This window comes from Podarcis melisellensis, assembly GCF_964234715.1.
Source record: "Podarcis melisellensis genome assembly, chromosome: Z".
NCBI classification, from domain to species: Eukaryota; Metazoa; Chordata; class Lepidosauria; order Squamata; family Lacertidae; genus Podarcis; species Podarcis melisellensis.
In genome coordinates, this window is record NC_138547.1 from 46,494,542 (window position 1) to 46,510,976 (window position 16,435).

The following is a 16,435-nucleotide window of genomic DNA, read 5'->3' on the forward strand; positions in this document are numbered from 1 at the left end:
ATCTACTAAGACCCCTAGATCCCTTTCACATATACTACTGGCAAGGCAGGCATCCCCCCATCCTCCGCTCTGTCCTCCACCACATCCTCTATTTCAGCGTGTTTACCTCTCTGTCCTTCATCCAGATGTGCAAGAGGCATCATCAGAGTTCAAGCACACATTCCAGCCGGGCAAAAACAGCCAAGGGGTGTGTGTCCCTGGGGATGCAGTGCAGCTTGGGGAAGACTCCCAAGGGCCAGATGGAAAGGTCTGGAGGGTCACATTTGGCCCAGGCTTGAGACTCCCCACCCTTGCTTTATGGTTTCTCTGTCTTCCCAAGAGTAAAGAAGTAGCCCTTTCACTGCTACCCGACACCCAACTCTTGGGGAGACTTTTGCCTATAGACGGGCATGGTATCATCATCCTCACAGGTTTTGCAGATTTGTTGTATCTCAAAAGCCTGCAGAAAACCTTTGATGAGACGCCAGTACTGAATAAAAGCAATGAGTGCATGCAGTCAGGTTGACCAGGCTGTGTGCACCATTCCACTTGGGAACTTTGCTCTCCGTCTTTCCAGCCTGAGAGCAATTGGCAAAACAGTCACAGGAGGGCGCTAAAGGAAACCATGTGTTTTGTCTCTCTCTGCTTTGATGATGCTCAGGCTCATGCCTCCTTTCTCTCCAGGGGCAAGAATGCTGCCCCAAAGGTCCAGACTGTGGACCAGATTAGCCCCTGACTTCATTTTGGGACCTTGGCCATTAATGACAGCGCAAGCCAACAACCTAGGAGTTGCTTGTCTCTGTTCTCATGATATACCCTTTCCATCCTCCTTTGTCTCACTATTGGAATTGGGAGCCTGCTGCCACCCTTGACAGTGAACATATATATGCCCAAACAATCTTAGCTGCTCTCCTGTGCTAGGTGGGGCAACTCAGTCAGATAGGCAGCATATAAATAATTTATTATAACCATTACCATTACCATTACTATTCTGAGTAGATACCACACAGGACTGTGCTGTAAATCAGTGGTTGGCAGACTTAGGGCTTGCACAATTTGCCACATTTTCTTAGAACCACATGAGGGTGTCTTGTATGCCTCCAACCAGCGACTCCTGCAGCCAAGCTGGTGCCAAACCTCTTGCTCTGCTTTCCTTTGGACCACATCAGCAAGGCAGAGAGGGAGGTCTTCTTGTTTGGGCAGCCCAGGACTTCCATACACACTGCCCAGGCTTGCACCTCAGGGAGGTCACTTTGGTGCTGCTAACACAGCAATTTGACTTCTCCTCTCCATCAAGGTGCACTTTATTATCTCTCAAGATAAACAGATGCCAACAAGGTATGATCTCCCACCCAAAGCCAGGTTCAAAGGCATGCCATTAGAATTATAGAACAGGTTGCCTCTGAGCAAATTCTGTGCCTCGGAATTTGTTTTCAGTACCAGACCTGAACTAAGGTAGGATAAACAGTTTTTTTCTTGCTATGGCTACAGAATCCTTGCATATCTAGTGGGATGCAGGTGGCGCTGTGCTCTAAACCACTGAACCTCCTGAACTTGCCAACGGGGTGAGCTCCCGTTGCTGTGTCCCAGCTCCTGCCAACCTAGCAGTTCAAAAGCATACCAATGCAAGTAGATAAATTAGTATCTACTTCTCGCTGAGGTGGGAAGGTATATGGTGTTTCCATGTGCTCTTCCACTCGTCATGGTATTCTGTGCACCAGAAGCAATTTAGTCATGCTGGGCACATGACTCAGAAAAGCTGTGTGCAGACAAATGCCAGCTCAGCTCGGCCTGAAAGTGGAGATGAGCGCCGCACCCCATAGTCGAATTCAACTGGACTTAAGCATCCCGGGGTCCTTTACCTTAGCTTGCATATCTACTATAAATTACCCATAGACTTTCCAGCAGATCCCAAACTACCTTCTGCCTTTCCCTGCTGAAATTATGTCTGCCAGGTGAAGTGTGCATAAGGTTGTAACCTTAGGTTGCAGAATCTAGCTTTTCTTCCAAAAAAGTTGAATTCCCCTTCCATTTCCTTCAGGACAACCAATCTTCAGTTAAGAAAAAAAGCAAGTAAGAGGTGACTTTATAGAAATGTATAAGATTACACATGGCATGAAGAAAGTGGATAGAGAAAACTTTTTCTCCCTATCATGACACTAGACCTCATAGACATCCCATGAAGCTGAATCTTGGAAGATTCAGGATGGATCTTCAGGATGGATCAGAAAGGACTTCTTCACGCAGTGTGTAGGTAAACTATGGAACTCCCTCCCAAAGGAGGCAGTAATAGCCACCAGCTTGGATGGCTTTTAAAGAGGACTGGACAGACTGATGGAGGAGAATGCTATCAATAGCTGCTAGCCATGATTCCTATGCTCTGCCTTCATGGGCAGAGGCAGTAATATTTCTGAATGAAACCGGGTAAAGCCCCAGGGCCCGATCTGATCCCTGCTGAAGCCATTAAACTACACCCAAAATGGTGGGCTGGCATCTTGGCCAAAACCTTTGATGCAATCAACACTTCTGGCCTCATCCCCAAAATATGGAAGGAGGCCATTATAGTACCAATTCATAAAAAAGGTTCTCCAATGGAGCCGGAAAACTACCGTAACATCAGCCTCCTTTCGATCATAGGGAAAATTTATGCCAGCTTTTTGCTGACTAAACTATTGCGATGGGTAGATGAGACTAATCAGATTGGCCACGAACAAGCAGGGTTCAGAATTAAACGCTCTACAACCGATCATGCGATAGTTCTTTACCATCTGGCACGAAAGTACTCCTCTCCCCCCCGGGGCTACCTCTGTGCTGCCTTCTTAGACCTAAAGGCAGCCTTTGACAGCGTTCCTAGAAATATTCTATGGGAGAAACTTGCGAAACAGGGCATCGATAGAAGACTCCTATGGCTTATAAGTCAGCTCCATGAAGGCACCCTTGCTAGAGTGAGACTTACCCCTGTGGGCGATCTCACAAATTCGATACCAATAAACAAGGGAGTGCGCCAAGGATGCATATTGGCTCCCTGTCTATTCAACCTATTCATCAGCGACATGCGAGCACCCCTAGTTAACTCATCTCCAAGTACACACGCGCCTAGACTTGCGGACTATCGCTGCCCACTCCTTTTATATGCGGACGACGCGGTAATTCTATCCTATACACGTGTTGGACTAACCAGAGCTTTGAAGATCTTTGCCACGTATTGTCAACTCAACCAATTAACCATCAACCATGCTAAATCCAAGATTCTGATTTTCTCCAGAAGCCGGAGATTATACGAATGGAAGCTTGGTGGAGCAAAAATAGAGCAAGTCCTAAAATTTCAATACCTAGGAGTTATTTTTCAACACAACTTGGGGTGGAAAGCTCAAATTCAACACCTACTTAACAAGGCCAAAACTTTGTCATATGCGCTCCTCCGATTCTTTTTTTCGGATGGAGCTTTGCATGTTCCCTCGGCCCTAAAGGTGTTCAAGGCAAAAGTGGTCGCCGTGCTAGCTTATGCTGCCCCGCTTTGGGCCGTGATGACAGATCTTGCTCCTCTTGAGACACTGCAAAATCAATTCCTGCGGCGGCTCCTAATGCTCCCCCTGTGCGTAAGCAACGCAGCCATGCGACTAGAACTGAAGATCGCATCCTTAGAAACTTGCCTGTGGAAGCAAGTCTTCAATTATTGGTTATCATTGTGGCATAGATTACCAAACCACTACCTTGTCCAGTGCTTATGGCGAGATGAATTCGCTAGCCTTTGGACTAGTAGAATTCATGCCAAACTCCTGAGCTATGGAATCTCTCCTTCAGATTCCCTAAAACTAGACCAAATTACTGCTCAAAGACTGATCCGCCAAAGACTGGATGACATCGATCTACAGCGAAATTATATGCTGGGGGGAGGTGTTTGTTCGCCCCAGAACATTGGTATCACTTTAACTTACTGCGTTCCATCATACCTCTCCTCCCTCTCGACTGTTGCCCATAGACTGGCCTTCACCAAAGCGAGGTTCAACGTTTTTCCCTCCAACGTCCTGAGACATAGATTCTCAAAGGGCCAAGCCCCCGCCACGTGTGAATGTGATAAGGAGACGCCGGAGTCGCTCCAGCACATCATGTTCACTTGCCCCCTGTTCAATGTGCCACGGGTAAATCTGTTGGGATCAATCATACAGAAACTAGAGGGTACCCCACCAAAATTCCACCTTGCTCAAATTTTGCAGGATAAGGATACCCATACGACCCTGAAAGTGGCTAGGTTCCTGGTCGCTGTCCTTACCCAAAAGCGACGCCAAGGAGCACTACAAACTAACTAAGGCGTAGTATGCCATTCCATTTTATAGTATTTTATTGTTACTGTGGTGTTTTAGCGACTGTTTTTTTTCTTCCCCATGTGCACAAGCTGTTAATTATGTGTTGTTTTTACCTGTATGGGCCTATGGCCGTAATAAATATTGTATTGTTAATGCCGGTCACTGAAACCACAGGAGGGGAGAGGGCTCTTGTGCTCGGATCCTGCTTGTGGGTTTCCCATTGGGCATCTGGTTGGCCACTGTGAGAACAGGATGATGCACTAGCTGGGCCACTGGCTCTCCCAGTGGCCTTATACAGGTATGGGAGGAATATGAAACTGGTTATGCCTATTACAGCTTCATCAATGCAGTTGGCGTAGGGGTCTCCTGTTGCATTTAACAGCATGAGTGAAGACTGCTTGCCCGTGAGGAGCCCACAGCTCAGCCCCGCAGCCATTCCCCTGGCTTGTGTCCTTGAAGAGCCTGGCTTCCCCCCAAATCTGTGACAGCTGCTGGTGTAACTTGAGGGCAGCCAGCGCGAAGTCACTGGTGCGTCACGATAACATGTTTCTTTTTAATGCAGCGGAAGCTGCTTCCCTCACCATGGTTTCTGGGCTGCTGCCTGTGCCATCATTGTGTCTCTCTCTTTTCCTGTTTTACATTTCAGGGGAAGCTGCAAGGACGAGAAGCCTGGGGCCAGGACTCAGGGCAGGTACTGCGGCTGGTGAAAGTGAAAGAGAGCAGGACCGAGTTGCTGGCTCAAGTCTGCAGCCTGGTGGTGGGTGTCTGCAGCACCTTGCCCAAGGTGAGGTTCCTTATCATGCTGGGGCAGGGCAGGGCCGAAGGTCTTGGGCCCCATTTCGTCCATATATTTAATGCTGTATCAAATCACTTTAAATCAGTCATGGCTTCCCCCAATGAATTCTGGTTGCTGTAGTCTGCTAAGGGTGCTGTAAGTTGTTAGGAGACCACGTCCCCTTACACAGAGCTACCATTCCCAGGACGGGCATGATAGAGTTCTGCATGGCAGGGAGAGAAGGAATAGAGAAAAGTTTGTCCCCCGCTCTCATAACACTAGAACTTGTGACTATCCAGTGAAGCTGAATGTTGGAAGATACAGGCAGATAAACGAAAGTCCTCCTTTATGCAGTGCATAAAGTATCCCTCTGCAGCTCCTGCAGAAACCGCCTTCTTGACCATTGTACCCATTATCAGTCTCATCCACCAGACCCTGTTTTTTGCACGCAGATGAAGTCCCTAACTCACTGAGGGTTTAAAAAAAATTGTTGTTATTATTATTTTTTAAAAAATCAGTTATAGAAAACGAAGTAATGAAAGAAGAAGAAGAAAAAAGAAAGGGGGGAAGTGCAAAAAATACATTAAGAAAGAAAGAGTATAATACACTAAATATACTCAGTTACATTTCCATACATTATTATGTAGATAAATAGATAATATGATTGTCCTAATACATATATGATAATTAATAACCTACTATATCCTGTATAAACTTGTTCCTGATTTCAGTATATTTGTCCAAACAAAGACTTCGTCTGTAAGCAACCCGTTCATATGTTCTCATGTTATCAATCCATTGGGATCATATCTTTATTCTTCCAGTTCATCAATTCCAGTCTTGGCCACTGTTAGGGTGTGTAGAATCCATTTCTGTTGTCCAATTGTCAGCTTCTATACAATAGGTATATAATTGAAAAGAATATTTTCCTCCGAAAATTTCAAAATTGCCCCCACAGTCATATTTACATAGTGCTCAATTTTCTCCCCAAACTTAGTGAGTATGGAGCACTGTAAAAACATGTGTTTCAAAGAGGCATTATCCTTATTACAACTGCACCAAACAGCTACAAGTCTTAGACAAGCCTTTTTTATACAAACATAATGGAGCCAATAAATGCTAAATATCATTTTCTGTTGTGTAAGTCAGAATTTAAGATCCATTGATACCATTGCTACAGAAGCTAAAACGTTTTCCCACTGATTAGGCCGTATTGGACAATCCAATTCTTTATTCCAATCATTTTATAAAATCTGTATATAAAATTTATTGATAATAAATATCTGTAGAAAGTGATCAGTGGTTTTTTTTAGTTTCAAAAGATTTATCCAATTGTTCCAATATCTCCAGTGTTTCAGAAGCTGAGAAAGCTGCTAGTCCAACCACGGCTGTTAGAGGATGTTATAGTGGCAGATATTGCCATTGGGCTTCATCTGATAGATGATATTTATCTCTTACAACTTGTGTTCACTTGCATGATTTCTGTTCCTGACCTTGGACAAATGTGCAGATTGGTGCATTTCCCTTTCCTATTTCCAGATCTGACAGAATTCTCTGACATCCCTAGTCTAGATAGACAAATAGCCTGACCTGATGTAAGGCAGTTTTCTGTGCCTTGGAGGGAAGTGTAAGATGGAAGCGCTTCATCTTGTGGGGGTATCATGTAGGGCAATACAGACTCCTTGTGCCAGATGTATCATGGAAGCACCAGCAAGCATCCTAAGGCTTGTGTCCTCACTTTTAGATCTCTCTGTGTTGGACCAATGAACCCCTGAGAGGAGAACCAATGTTTTGCACTGGTATCTTTGTGGTGATTCAGTTTCCTAGCAGAAAAATCCATGGAACATCCTTTTTTTGCAACACAAATGGGAGAGAACCAGGGAGGCAGGGGATGTGGGCTGTCATATCCATGGCTTGCGCAAGAGATGGCCTTGACGGCTACTACTGTGGCTTCTCTGAGTTTTCCAGGCAGCCATTATTTCTGGGGCATAGTGGTGTGTGTGTGTGTGTGTGTGTGTGTGTGTTCGTGTGTGAAATCTACATTTTCCCACAGAGAAAATTGCGCCCAAGCTTCCTCCTCCCAAACCAGATTTTGGGATAACCATTTCCTGCTTCTCTCATGGCAGAGCTTTGCGGGCTGTTAGAAGGTGGAAGTGTGCTGATATAATAGTGCCTCTGTAACATACAGTGTGCATTCTGGAGCTGGGGGTGCCTAGTGGAGAGAGATTTGAGGTTCCTTTGTTTCTTGGGTCAATGGCTGGAGCTAGGGGTTACTCTCACTGTTGGATTGTTAGTGTCTGGAAACAGGCCTTTGCTGTGACAGTGCAAAGGACCCACCTTAAGAAGAGCATACCTTGACCTCCCACTGGAACACCATGGAATAAAGTGCACCTATGTGTGTTGGACCAGTGGCATCATGTGCAGTGTCTCCATGTCACGAAAAAGTGACTGTGGTAACAGAGCTGTTGTAACTGAGCAGGTGGTACCATATCACAGACCTCTGCAAAGTTTCTGGTGTTTGCTTACAACAGGGGTAGTGAACCTTGGGGGGAATGTGACTCTCCAGGCCTCTCTAGGTGGCCCTTGGGACTCTCCCCAGGCCACATGCCCTTTCCTGCCACAAACACCCCCTCAGCCACACCCTCCTCCTCAGCCATGCCTCTCAATGGCCTTGCTTTGAGAATATTTGCCTGACAGGAATACATCGTTGAATTCTGATAATGCCTCTTGCTTGCCTCAATGGAGGATAGTCCGGGCTGTGTGAAGAAATTAGCCTACTGTGCAAAGGTAAATTTTATATGTGTTACTGCACCCACCTTTGCATCTGGCTCTGCCCACCACTGGGAGGTAGGCCTGTCAGAAGGGAATGTGGCCCCTGAGCTAAAAAAAAGAAGTTCCCTGCTCCTTTCTTAGAGGAACAACAACATGCCAGTTTAGATGGATGACAAGAGCAAGCCAGCAGTAACTCACACTGAGCAAACCAGATTTAACTATTCATTAGCAAAGCAGGATCTGCACAGGAGTTTCAGCCCTAATGAGTACAGCAATTAAGGGCTTGTCCCCATGAAGCAGTTGCCGGGACTAAAGGTCCCCGCCCCCCTACAGCCGGCTATGTCTCCTCCTTTCCAGGGTTTTCCCCAAGAAATTGGAAACAGCGCCTGCATGCAGCCAACCTCTCCTCTTTCCTTTTCATGCATCTCCTGGTTCTGGGAGACAAGTGGGGAGGGGGAGCTTGTCGCAGCAGGAGAGGGAGACACCCATGCCTCTTCACCAGCCTGCCTCATCCCTGCCTCTTGGCTTCCCTCAGCCCACTCTCCTGCTTCAGCTTCTGCCTCTGATTCTGGACTTCTCTCTGCCAAAGACTTTCCCAGGGCACTAAGACCTGCTACCTCTTCTGCTTCTGGCACCTCCTCTTCCCAGTCTTCCCTCTCTGACCACTTATCTTCATCCCACCACCAATCCCTGGGCTCTGAGCCTTCTTTCCTTGGGGCTTCCCCAGCTGGTTTCTCCCATCATTCCTCTGTGTCTAAGCAGTGCATAATAACTGAGGAGCCATCTAGATCAGCCCATGTTTTGTCCCAGCTGGGGAACACTGGTCTAGTCAAGTGGGGCCTAGTCACAGAACACCAGGAACACCAAGAACACCAGGTCACATATCACTAGCACATGCTCCAGTTTTAAGGAGCAGAGTCAGCACAAGCATAGGTCGGAGTGCAGCTAGGCAAGATCAAAAGCAAGAGTGTGAGTCCAGGTAAGCAAAGTCAGGCAAAGCCCCAAGGCAAACAAAGGAGGTGGGTAGCACCATGGATAGCTCCAAGTGGCAACCAAAGCAGACTTGAAGGTTGGTCCAAGAACCATCAAACTCAAGTCCCATCTACACCAAGTCATTTAAAGCACTGTAGTTTGTCAAGGGCACTGGGAATTGTAGCTCTGTAAGAGGCAAACTACAGTTCCTAGGATTTTTTTTGGGGGGGAGCCATGTACGTTAAATATGTTTGGTGGAGATTTGACTTATCAATGGCTATTAGCCATGATGGCTATGCTCTGCCTCCTCAGTAAGTGGCAGAATACCACTTGCCGGGAGAGTACTCTTTTGCTTAAGTCCTGCTTCTAACTTTCCCACTGGCATCTTGTTGGCCTGAGGATCCCCACTGACCTCCCTCCAAGGAATGAGTTTTCAGAGCTTATGTGCCTTGTGCACCCATGTTCTCCCTAAACCCACAGCGGATAGTGGGCTGAACAGCTTTTCCCATGCTATTGCCCCACAGCTAGGAATCCCAAGCATTCTGTAACTCACAACACAGCAGAAGAGGCTGTCTTTTTTTGTTTCATGTGCCAATGCACCAAATCATCCCAGTGCACTTCAAGCATGAAAAAGGTTTTCTCCAGAAGGTCAAATTCACTAGTTAGTGACCGTGCAAAGCCATTGTTGAAGTCTTAAAGGCTATTTTGTGCATTTATCTGCTGTGGCTAATGGTCAGCGGTAGATCACTCCTCCCCGCACGTATTTACTTAATCCTTGAAGAAGAAAACTCCAACGCTTTTACTGCCTTTCCTGGAATTCAATTCATTAACCATGCATTTCACAAAGTAATGCTTTCTCTGCTAGCAGTTCTATGGTTGCACTTGTCATGAAGGTAGGGTTGAGCAGGATGGATCCTGAGGGAGAAGCCCACCCTAAGTGAGGTTTTTCATCCAGGGACCAGAATTTTGGGGTGCACAAGGCAAGAATCATTTTGAAATGCCATAGCTCCAAGGGAAGGGTCATGGCTCAAGTGTTAGACTACCTGCTTAGAATGCAGAAAGCCCCTGGTTCAGTCTCTGGCATCTCCAAGGTGGGCAGGCAGAGACCCCTGTCTGAAACCCTGGGGGAGCCACTTCCAATCAGTGTAGACCCTACTGAGCTAGATGGGCCCAGTGACCTTAAGTCAGCATAAGGCTGACGGTCTGTGTTTCCAACTGGGTTGGAAATCCCTGTTTCTCTGCCAGGTCAGTTTGGCTTTAGGGCAGGGGCAGAAGGAGCGCAATGGCTCTTCTGGTTCAATCTCTGCCATCTCCAGTTAAGCAAAGTTTCAGGTAGCAAATGACGAGGAAGACCCTTCCTTCCCGCCCGCCGGTTTAGGCAGTGCCAGCCTAGATGGGTGGATAAAACCCAGCTTCCTGTGTTCACCTGCGAAGAGGAAAAGGGCTGATCAGATCAGGGGGAGATGGGGCATGTAAATTGGCCCAGGCGTCCTTGGGGGCGGGGGCAGAGGTGCTATACTAGGCCACAAGTGGATCCCCAAAGCGTTGCTGATTCACGTGGGCTTCTCTCCCCTCCTGACATGTTCCTGCTGCTGCCTAGCAACCCAGCTGCTGTCTGCATCAAGCCAGGAGACAGACTGCGGCTGGGCCCAATCTGTGTGCCTGGCCCGGATTTCTTTCTTTTGGGGAGGGGGTGGGGAGAGGAGAAAGGGTAGATTTGGAATCTGGGGCTGCTCTCTCTTAAGGCTTTGGAAGGAGACGAAAGCCCTCAGCTCACAGAGAATTACCATGCTGTGGTAAGCTCATCAAGTCCCCGTGATCACACGGTGCTATTAATTAGAATTATTACTCCTATTAGCCACAGGGTTTTTCTTATTATTATGGGTAACACTGCAGGCACAGTCCTCAAGGTCTTGCAATATTCTCACTTGAAGCAGAGGCATTTGAATATTGCTGTCGTCATTTATATATAAAATGAAGTTTATATATATATCTTTATTTCTTTATTTTATATTTACCAAAAAGCTTCAGTGGTGGGGAACCACCAAGAGAACCCCCAAAACATCTCAGTGGAGGCGGTGCATGTTCAGAGGGCTCTGAATGCTGACTGTTAGGGGAGACAGGAGGGGAGTTGTCATGGAATGGCATTACCAGAGTGGGAGACTCTCTACTGCAACATTTTGTTGCGGCTTCCACTTCTATATGCTAATATTGGGTTCCTCCAGGCGACATGTATATAGAGTGTTTGTCCGGATTTGCTTGCACAAAGCTTGCATGGAGGTTAGATGTTACCAACTATTTACTGAGCATTCATTCTGATTTGTTTGTGGGGAAGAGGTTTGATGACAATGCATCAAGCAACTATTCAAATGCATTTTCCTCTACTGCATTTTCCTCATCACTTTCCTTCCTGCAAAAGGTCCAGCTTTCCAAGGGGAAACAGGTTTTGTTGCACAGGGCCATTGAATGAGCATTGATTGCTTCATCTAAATTTGCCTGGATGTGACTGAATCCCAAGATCACCGCAGTCTGGAAGTGACCAGACGTGAGAGCTCCCCCTGGAGGCATTTACGAAAGCATTCCGCCGTGCGCAGAATAATTTAAGAGTGGAGCAAAGTCCACATGCTCCTGCTGAATATATATATATATATATATATATATATATATATATATATATATATATATATAATATTACACACACACATATAATATTATCACATAATCTTAATATAAAATCATAATATCACACAATCATAATACACAATCACACTCATAATACGATATCACACAATGATATCATACATAAAATCATCACACAGTCATATCATGTAATATGACCATTAGTGAAGGAAATTAACCCCTTCCTATATCCAGCTACTCCAACAAATGTTGCTGGTGACCAGCATAAAATGGGAGATACTTCCTTTGCTTCTGCCTAAAATTCATTTTGCATTGACCAGCCTGGGTGTGCAGGGTGCGTTGATGAAGGTTATGATATTCAGTGATGCTATTATGATACGATTGTGTATGTGATACTGTGATTGTGTGAAATTGTGGTGTTGTGATTGTGTGATCGTATGACATTATGATACTGCAAATGACTGTGTGATATTATGATCGTATGATATGACTGCATTATTTATGTGATTTATGATATTATCATATGAACTTGTAAACAGTGGTGTTTGCAAGGGCATTTAGTGAGGGCGTTTGAAGTGGGGACCCAGAGTGCTGTCTTAAGGTGTACATAGGATCAAGATACAGCAATGTTTAAATGCCTCCAGGGAAATAGGCTCCCGTTTGGAACTCTTAGTAACTTCTCTACTTCAAGTGAGAATATTGTAAGACCTAGAGGACTGTGCCTGCAGTCCTACAAATAATAATAATAATAATAAAAAACCCTGGGTTTCTCAAAAACAAGTCATGCCAGACAAATCTCATTCCTTTTTTTTTTAATAGAGTTACAAGCTTGGTGGATCAGGGGAATGCTTTGGATGTAGGTTATCTTGATTTCATTTGACAAAGTCCCCCATGATATTCTTTTGGAGAAGCTGGTCAAATGTGGGCTGGATAAGGTAACTCTTATTTGTAACTGGTTGGTTGACTGAACCCGAAGAGTTCCTCATCATCCTGGGAAAAAAGTGACAAGTGGGAATCTGTCTACCCAACCCACACTGTGCCAGTGGCTGTTTGGCTATCTCTCTGCCTTCAGCTGAGTTGGTCTAGTATCCAAATGGTGGTCACAAAGGGCACAAGATAGGAGGTGTTCTGTCCAACAGACATGGCAGTGAGCATGTTTGTGAGGCTGGGAAAGGGCTTCCGCATCTCTGACTTGTGTGCATAGAGGAGGAAAGAAAATACATTTATCCCCAAATCTGTTGACCCCGCCATGAAAATGAGGCTTGAACCCATGGTTGTCTAACCCCTGCTGGGGTTTTTTTTTGCTGTCTACTGCCCCTCTTTGAGCTTTCTAGTCAGTTCCACGCCAGTGGCATGGGGCAGAAGTCTCAGATAGTGGCTTAGGAGAATGAGCCCCACCTCCAAAACCCCACAGCATTTCTGGCTTATTACATTTTCAAGCATGTCAAGTAACGCACAATATATCATCAAGCTTTGGGGACCGCTGGGCCAAATTGCAAGCTGGAGAAAGACATGGGCACCATCCCTGCTGCCCCCCATGCCAGCAATTACATGGGGAGGGGGAGTGTTTTGGGGGTTTTCAAGCCAAAGTTGTTGTTTTTTGGCGGGGGGATTTGGGGGAGGGTGGCAGCTATAGAAGGGGCTGTTATCTCTCTCCTCCTAAATCCCACCCCCCCACACACACACCAAAAGCCAGCTCTTTACCACTGTAGATAGGTTTGGGGAAAGCCTTCTGTTGGCTACAGCAGGCCTCTGTTATTCTGGGCCATCATGCTGGGTTCTACTATATCACATCCAGCAGTTACGGTATGTTCTGTGCGCTCAGCAGAGCAGCCATGATGGATCAAGATGGGTGACACTGCAGCATGTCTATGTCTCTCTTGTACAAGCTTGTTTGGTCCTTTGTGGCTGTAGCACTTGGGACCTTTTAGTGTAGATAAAAGGCAAGTAAGAGGCAACATGATAGAAGTTCATAAAAACAAAGCATGGCATGGAGAAAACAGACAGACAGAGAAGAGTTTCCCTCCCTCTTTCATAACACTAGAACTCACAGACATCCAGTGAAGTTGAATATTGGCAGATTCAGGACGGATCAAAGAAAGTCCTCCTTCATGCGGTACAAAGTTAAGCTATGAACTAGTTTCCCCAAGAGACAGTGATGGCCGCTAACCTGGACGGCTTCAAAAGAGAAATAGGCAAATTCATGGAGGATGGGAGGGCTATCAATGGCTACTGGCCATGATGGTTATGCCCTGCCTCCATAGTTGGAGGCAGGAATGTTTTCTAATACCAGCTCCTGGGTCTGCAGAAGGGCAGAGTGCTCTTGAGCTCGGTTCCTGCTTGCCAGCTTTCCTTTGAAGTACCCGGGCGGCCTCTGAGAGGAGGAATGCTGGATGCGGTGGGTCATTGGGCTGATCCGACATCTTACAGTTGTGCACATATTTCCTGCTTCCGATAAGGTTCCAGGAGACCTTGACGTTCCAATCCGAGTTGCAGAAAACAGCCCTGTAGCCTAAACAAAGATCTGTGGTTTTTCTTACTCTCCATTCCCCCGACTCTCGGATGAGTAAAAATTGAACCTCGCCAGGATCCAGTGATCATTTAGGGCATTGATCAGATTTGGCATGGGATGCAGTGGTGTTGATTGCAGTCACTGCTGCTATTCTATTCTGTTGCAAGTCGCCTGGAAATCTATGGGATCAAGTGACCAACAAGTCTAATACTAATGATATCAATAATATGAATATTTCTTACAAGCCTAACTTCAACAAGATTGAAGAGCAGTGAGGACAGCACTCTATGGGTGCCATGGAAGGCTCATATGCCCCACATTATCAACCCATGCAATGCATCACCTAGTGAATCCAGAGTAAAAAAATGGCCCAGCTGCATCCATGTTATCAGAGGGCCCTGGTCAGTGTCAGCAATGAACCGGTCCAGGCCTCCCTTGCTGCCTCTCTTACACCTGAGGAGCCTCATCTCAGTGGTAGGTGATGATAACGACCACTCCTTACGTGCATTTATGCCAAGAAATGGGGAGATGAGAGAGTAAGAGCAGGTCCTCTTTACACTGCTTTTCTGGAAATAGCAGCACATAATGGTTGGGTGCTTCAATGGTAGATTGCATGCAGAAAGGCTCAGATTCAATCCCTGGCAGCTCCAGGTGTGGCTGGGAGAAAACCCTTGTCTATAAACATGAAGTGCTTCTGCCAGTCAGGGCAGGCAGTACTGAACTAGATGGATCAATGACTTGAATGGCTATAAGGCAGCTGATTATATTCACAGCTAACACAGATTTGCATTGTATTTTGGCAGGCAGTTATTGGGTGACAAATTAACTGCAGCTCTTGCTGTTTTATCCTAATGCTACTAGCCATGGGGAGCAGAGCTCCAGAGACATGTGTGTAGCCTACAAAAGCAGGTTGTTTTGTGAGAATCTGAAGTAGCCTTGCAACATTGGTTTTGCCCTGAACTAAATTTGCTGTGGTGCTAAGAAGTATGAAAAGTGACACCACAACTAAAAATACACCTTGGGGCTTAATTGCTAGGAGGAAACCCCCGTGTAGTGCAGGGCTTCCGTGCAGATGTTGTCCACTTCTTACTACCAGCTGCAAACTGCAGGTGGAAGCTGAACACATGTGAACATCTGCAAACCAACCAGAGATGCTCTTCCACACCACCAAGATGGAGCAGGCAAGCCCTGCTGGTGTCAACTTTGTATGCAGTTTGAGAGGAGTAGCTACAAAGGAATTTAAAAATAGTGAGCAGTACGAAAACAGGTCAAACTCAAAATATGGTTATTTCATTTCTGCATGTGATAGTTGCCTATGTGTGGGGTGCTTCATGTGCCTCACAGCTTCTGTATCCAGGCTATCACACCTTGTCGAATTTGTCTGAGAAAGCTGAGAGAGCAATGCAGGTCAGTGGTTAAAGTGCTGCACCTAGGAGACTTAGGTGCAAACCTCCACTCAGCCGTGGAGTTTCAGTGGGGTGTGGAACCCTCTTCATAATCCGATGTGGGAATGTTGGGAAACGAATCGGACTGGAGAATTTAGAAGCCCAAATTGACAGTTTTGTGACCCGAGTCCTTTAATTCTTCCTCAATCACATTTCTTCCATCTTCCTCCCCACCCACATTCCCCACCACGTTCCTCAGGATGAGCAGGGAGCTTGCAGCTGCTGAGTTAAAATTAAACTTGTGTAGATTAGCAGCTTGGCCCAACGCCCTCACCTCCCTCTGCGTACCCCTCCCTGCATCTCTCTGGCATCCTCATCTAGCCTCACCCTCCTCCTCACCATCACAGCCTTCGCATCCTCTGCGGGCTGAGGATTTCCTCCCCACTCCCCAAAACAACAACAACCCACGACTGATACCTATACCAGGACTCTCGAAATAACGCAAAAGCAACCGCAGGCTAGGCTAAAAGGGGTTTTCCTTTTGTGGATCACCACAAAGGAAATGGAACGCCAGCGTAATTAACTCCAAAGTAGAGAGAGAAACAGTGGTAACCTCCCCAGGGGTGGCACACTCAGAAGTGGCATAGTAGGCATTAGCTGAGGGTGCTCCCCCATTCATTCACAGGAGCCTCCTGGGTTTTCTACAGTGAGGAGGTAGACTCAGTGAGCGAGGAGCACTTCCCCTACCCTGCACCTGAGTATCTATCTCAGGTGTGGGGGAACTTTTCAGCTCTCCAGCAGGTGCCAGGGATGGTGGGAGTTGCAGCTTATCCACATCTGGAGGGCTGGAATTTTCCCCATACCTAATCTATATGATGCTTGGTGTCCGGCAAAAGAGTGGCATTATTTGTGAGCCTAGGCCCCCTTCCTGGAGATTTCTGAATTCCTTTCCATCCCATGGGAAACCAATAGGTTGGCTTTCTGGGGTCTTCTTGCAGCAGCAGAGCTTAGAGTTTGAATTGTGCTCTGCTGCTCCCTTTGATATACATATCCATGTCTGCTGGAGGGGTAACTCAGCCTGTCACACCAAAAA

At 46.4% G+C, this 16,435-nt stretch overlaps 1 protein-coding gene across 5 annotated transcripts in view; it reads left to right on the plus strand.

The window, feature by feature from the left end:
* The window catches only part of DLG3 (discs large MAGUK scaffold protein 3), a 113,378-nt gene that overhangs the window by 12,115 nt on the left and 84,828 nt on the right, over positions 1–16,435 (plus strand). For all 5 annotated transcript variants that reach the window (XM_081896917.1, XM_081896924.1, XM_081896920.1 and 2 more), the window contains one exon: positions 4,933–5,070. In XM_081896917.1, coding sequence (XP_081753043.1) covers positions 4,933–5,070 — 138 coding nt within the window. The remainder of the gene's footprint in view (positions 1–4,932; positions 5,071–16,435) is intronic.